Source organism: Grammomys surdaster, unplaced genomic scaffold (genome assembly GCF_004785775.1).
Source record: "Grammomys surdaster isolate TR1022 unplaced genomic scaffold, NIH_TR_1.0 125769, whole genome shotgun sequence".
NCBI classification, from domain to species: domain Eukaryota; kingdom Metazoa; phylum Chordata; class Mammalia; order Rodentia; family Muridae; genus Grammomys; species Grammomys surdaster.
Window position 1 is genome coordinate 1,029,458 of NW_021620600.1, and position 3,948 is coordinate 1,033,405.

General features: G+C 50.6%; 1 protein-coding gene across 1 annotated transcript in view; it reads left to right on the plus strand.

Annotated features, from left to right (window-relative positions):
* The window catches only part of Hsd17b14 (hydroxysteroid 17-beta dehydrogenase 14), an 8,645-nt gene extending 6,193 nt beyond the window's left edge, over positions 1-2,452 (plus strand). Inside the window, exons 6-8 of the mRNA XM_028788815.1 lie at positions 967-1,034; positions 1,130-1,226; positions 1,687-2,452. Coding sequence (XP_028644648.1) covers positions 967-1,034; positions 1,130-1,226; positions 1,687-1,860 — 339 coding nt within the window. The 3' untranslated portion in view covers positions 1,861-2,452. The remainder of the gene's footprint in view (positions 1-966; positions 1,035-1,129; positions 1,227-1,686) is intronic.
* The last annotated feature ends 1,496 nt before the right edge of the window (positions 2,453-3,948 follow it).

Consider the following 3,948-nt stretch of genomic DNA (forward strand, 5'->3'; position numbering starts at 1 on the left):
CCCCCCCCCCCCGTGTGTGTGTGTGTGTGTGTGTGTGTGGTGTGGTCGTGATCATAGAACAACTTGCAGGAGTCAGCTGTTTCCTACCACATGAGTCTCAGGAACAGAATCTGGAACCCGGGCTTGGCAGCAAACATCCATATCCTTACCAGTCAATTTTATTTCTTTTATAATCTTTGAGACAGGGTTTCTCTGTGTGGCCCTGGCTGTCCTGGAACTCTCTGTGTAGACCAGGCTGGCCTCGAACTCAGAGAGCAGTACGGTCATTACAAATATATGTATTTATGTTTATTTTAAGTGTATGAGTGTTTTGCCTGCATGTATGTATGCGTGCCTTTCTGGTTCATGCTAAGTTCAGAAGAAGGAATCTGATCCCCTGGAACTGGGCCATTCTGTGGTCCTGGGACTGGAACTTGCTTCCCTTGTAAGAACAGCCAGTGTTCTTAGCTGCAGAGCTGTCTCTCCAGCACTGATTTTTATTTATTTAATGTGTCTCTGTCTATGTGTATCTCTTGATGTGTACACACATAACTCTGAGGGCAACTTAGTGGAGTTAGCTCTCCCTCTGCCTTGTGGATCCCAGGGATTAAATTCAGGTTGTCCAGCTTGGCAGCAAGCGACTTTAATGCTGAGCCATCTTGCAAGGCCCTTCTAGATTTTGTTTGAGCCAGTGTCTCAGTCTGTAGCTTAGCTAGGTTAGCATTGAGTTCATGGCAATCCACCTGTCTTAGCTCCCAAGTCTGGGGTCATAGATTTCCCAAGAGTGTCCTACACTGCATTCCTCATTTAGTCTTGAACTCTGGCAACTGGTAACAAACTCCTGCACGGAGTTTGTGCACAAGGAAGATCTTCAAGACGGTTGAGGCTAATCCTGCTGATGTTTCATCTTGCTGCCTGCTGCCTAGAAGAGGATGAGAGGAACTCTATCCTCAGAGACTAAACCCTCTCTGGTCTCTGCCTCCGCAGGGTGCAGTGACTGCCATGACCAAAGCTTTGGCCTTAGATGAGAGCCCATACGGTGTCCGAGTCAACTGGTGAGTTGATCAAAGTGGACAGAGGCTCAGGGAAGCTGGGGATGGCTGCACATAGTTAGCATACATGGCTCTCACTCCTTCCCTCCCCCACCTAGCATCTCCCCAGGAAACATCTGGACTCCACTGTGGAGAGAGCTGGCAGCCTCAACTTCAGACCCCAGGACCACCATTCTAGAAGGCACCTTGGCCCAGGTAGGAGGTACTGAGGGCTGGGAGCAATGGAGGCAGCTGGGAGGGTTGGGGTCACTCTCATCCCTTCCCTCTTCCTTTTCCTTTCTCTCTGTGTATCTCTGTCTCTTCTGTCTCTGTCTCTTCCTCAGCTTCATATAATCTAGGCTGGCTTGGACCTGCTATCTATGTAGCTGGGGAGACTACATAGATATCCTCAGACTTCCGATTTTTCTGTTTCCATTTCTTGAGTGCTAGAGTTACAGGCATATACCACCAATTCCCCCCGCCCGTGTATGTGTGTGTGTGTGTGTGTGTGTGTGCGTGCGTGCCTGCCCTTGAGTGACTGTGTCTCACTGTCTAGCCTAGGCTGGCTTTGAACTCAGGGCAGAGCTCTTGATTATGTTTCTCGTTTGCTGAGATGACAGGTGTGAACTAACATGCGTGAGGAACTGCTCTTAATTTTCTTCCTTTCCTTCCCCAGCCCCTGGGCCGCATGGGCCAGCCAGGCGAGGTGGCGGCTGCAGCCGTTTTCCTGGCCTCTGAAGCCACCTTCTGTACAGGGCTTGAGCTTCTTGTGACCGGGGGTGCAGAACTGGGGTATGGACGCAAGGCTAGCAGAAGCAGCTTCGTGGAAGTCCCCATTCTCCCACCCTAATTTACACTAACTTATGTCCTACCCATCTGTCTCTGCCTTCCTTCCTTCCTTTTTTGGAGTACTGGAGATTAAACCTAGGACCTCTTGTGTGTTAGGCTGAGGCTCTACCACTGAGTCACATCCCAGTGCCTCAATGGAGGATTCTAGGCAGGGGCTCTACCACTTAACTCTCAGGTCCCAAAGAAACTCAGGATAAGCCAGCTGCTGCTAGCCAGCCAGGCCCTCTCAGTACCTGCAGCTTCTCTCAGCTTTCCTTGCCCCTGCTCCTCACCCCTCTAGCCCAGGGACTTAGAGCTCCTTTCCCCGACTTCTGACTCGTATAATCACCTGCCGTTTCGGACATGTGCAGCCATTTTGGACATGTGCAGCTGTTTTGGGCATGTGCAGCCGTTTTGGACATGTGCAGCTGTTTTGGGCATGTGCAACCGTCTTAGTCCTTGGCTCCTCTCTTGGTCCACTTGTCCTCTTCTTTCTCTCTCTTCTTTTATTTTCTCCCCCCTCCATCCCTCATGGACCAGTTTAGTCTGGACTCTTCCAGATGCCTTTGGCTCTACTCTCCCTTATAGCTGCAATAAAAACTGTCTCTCCAGGAGTACCTTGGAGTGGTCATGTCCTTATTCATTCATGAAGCACAACTCTAGCCTCTCACTGGGGCCTTCCAGGCAGGGCTGTGCCACTGAGTCACACCTTGGGCACCTCCCTGGGGGATTCTAAACAGGTGCTCTCCTACTGAGCCATGCTCACCTCTTACAAGGGGCTCCTCATCCAGCATTTCCACCCCAAATTCCCACCTGTCCCATCTTTCTCCCAGCTTCAATCCCAACACCCTAGACTCTATACTCCCTCACCATTCAGCCTTCACTCGAGACAACAACTTGCAGCTGGGCAGTGATACGTACCTTTAATCCCAGCACTTGGAAGGCAGAGGCAGGTGGATTTCTGAGTTTGAGGCCAGCCAGGGCTACACAAATAAAAACACTGTCTTTTTTTTTTTTCTTTCCCCAAGACAGGGTTTCTCTATACAGCCCTGGCTGTCCTGAACTCACTCTGTAGACCAGGCTGGTCTCGAACTCAGAAATCCACCGGCCTCTGCCTCCCAAATGCTGGGATTAAAGGTTTGCACCACCACTGTCTGGCTGAGAAACACTGTCTTGAAAAAAAAAGATAAATAAATATAATAACAAAAATATAAACAACTGGCATCCAGAAAGGAGACATTTATTTCCTGTTCTTCACACAAGTCTGTCTACACTAGCATTGCTTCCTCTCCAGCTACATTTAGTTCATGTGCATTCTTGACTCCAAAGAACTCTATCTCCCAAAGGCTTCGCAGCAGGCTCGACAGGCACCAACTCCTGTCGCCAGGGAGCACAGTTCCGCTTCACCTTTGTGCTAATTAAAAGGCTCACTGGGAAGAATTAAATAAAGTGGTAACTGGCAGATAATGAAGGAGGCACAAAAGCGCCTGCCTTTATTCTTGGCCCTTAGGGGAGAGGAGTTTTGCTCTCTTTGCCAGAGCAATAAGTGACAGTGGCTGGCAGAAGAATCATGAGCTCTATAAGGTGGCATAGAGTTGAGACATGTGGGTCAGAGGGAGGAGGCTGGCATTTGTATTGCTTAGATTGGAGCTGAAGGACACCGCGGGGGCGTGCTGGGGGAGGAACAGGCTCTGGACACGCCCCAGATTGGGCGCCAGGCTCAGCAGCTTCCCCACATCCCAGGTAAGGGGGTGGAACTGCAAGGTCGTTGTGGATTGGCCAAGGCGGAGGTGTGGGGCAATCGCTGATTGGCCGCAACGGGGGGCGTTTGCTAACTGTGTGGTCCGCCCTGCTGTTTGGAGGAGTAAGGGAGGAGGGCAGGTTTAGAAATGGAGTGGGAGGTGGGGGCGGGGTGGACGATGTCTACGGGGGAGAGTGTGTGGTGTGTGTTGGTTACTGTGGTCTCCGCAGTTTCTAGAACAGTGGTCTGGTGTTGGGACTTGGAAGCAGTTGTGACTGTAGAGTATGAGAACATTCTGCAGAATTACATCAACACAGAGGCTTCTCTCTCTCTCTCTCTCTCTCTCTCTCTCTCTCTCTCTCTCTCTCT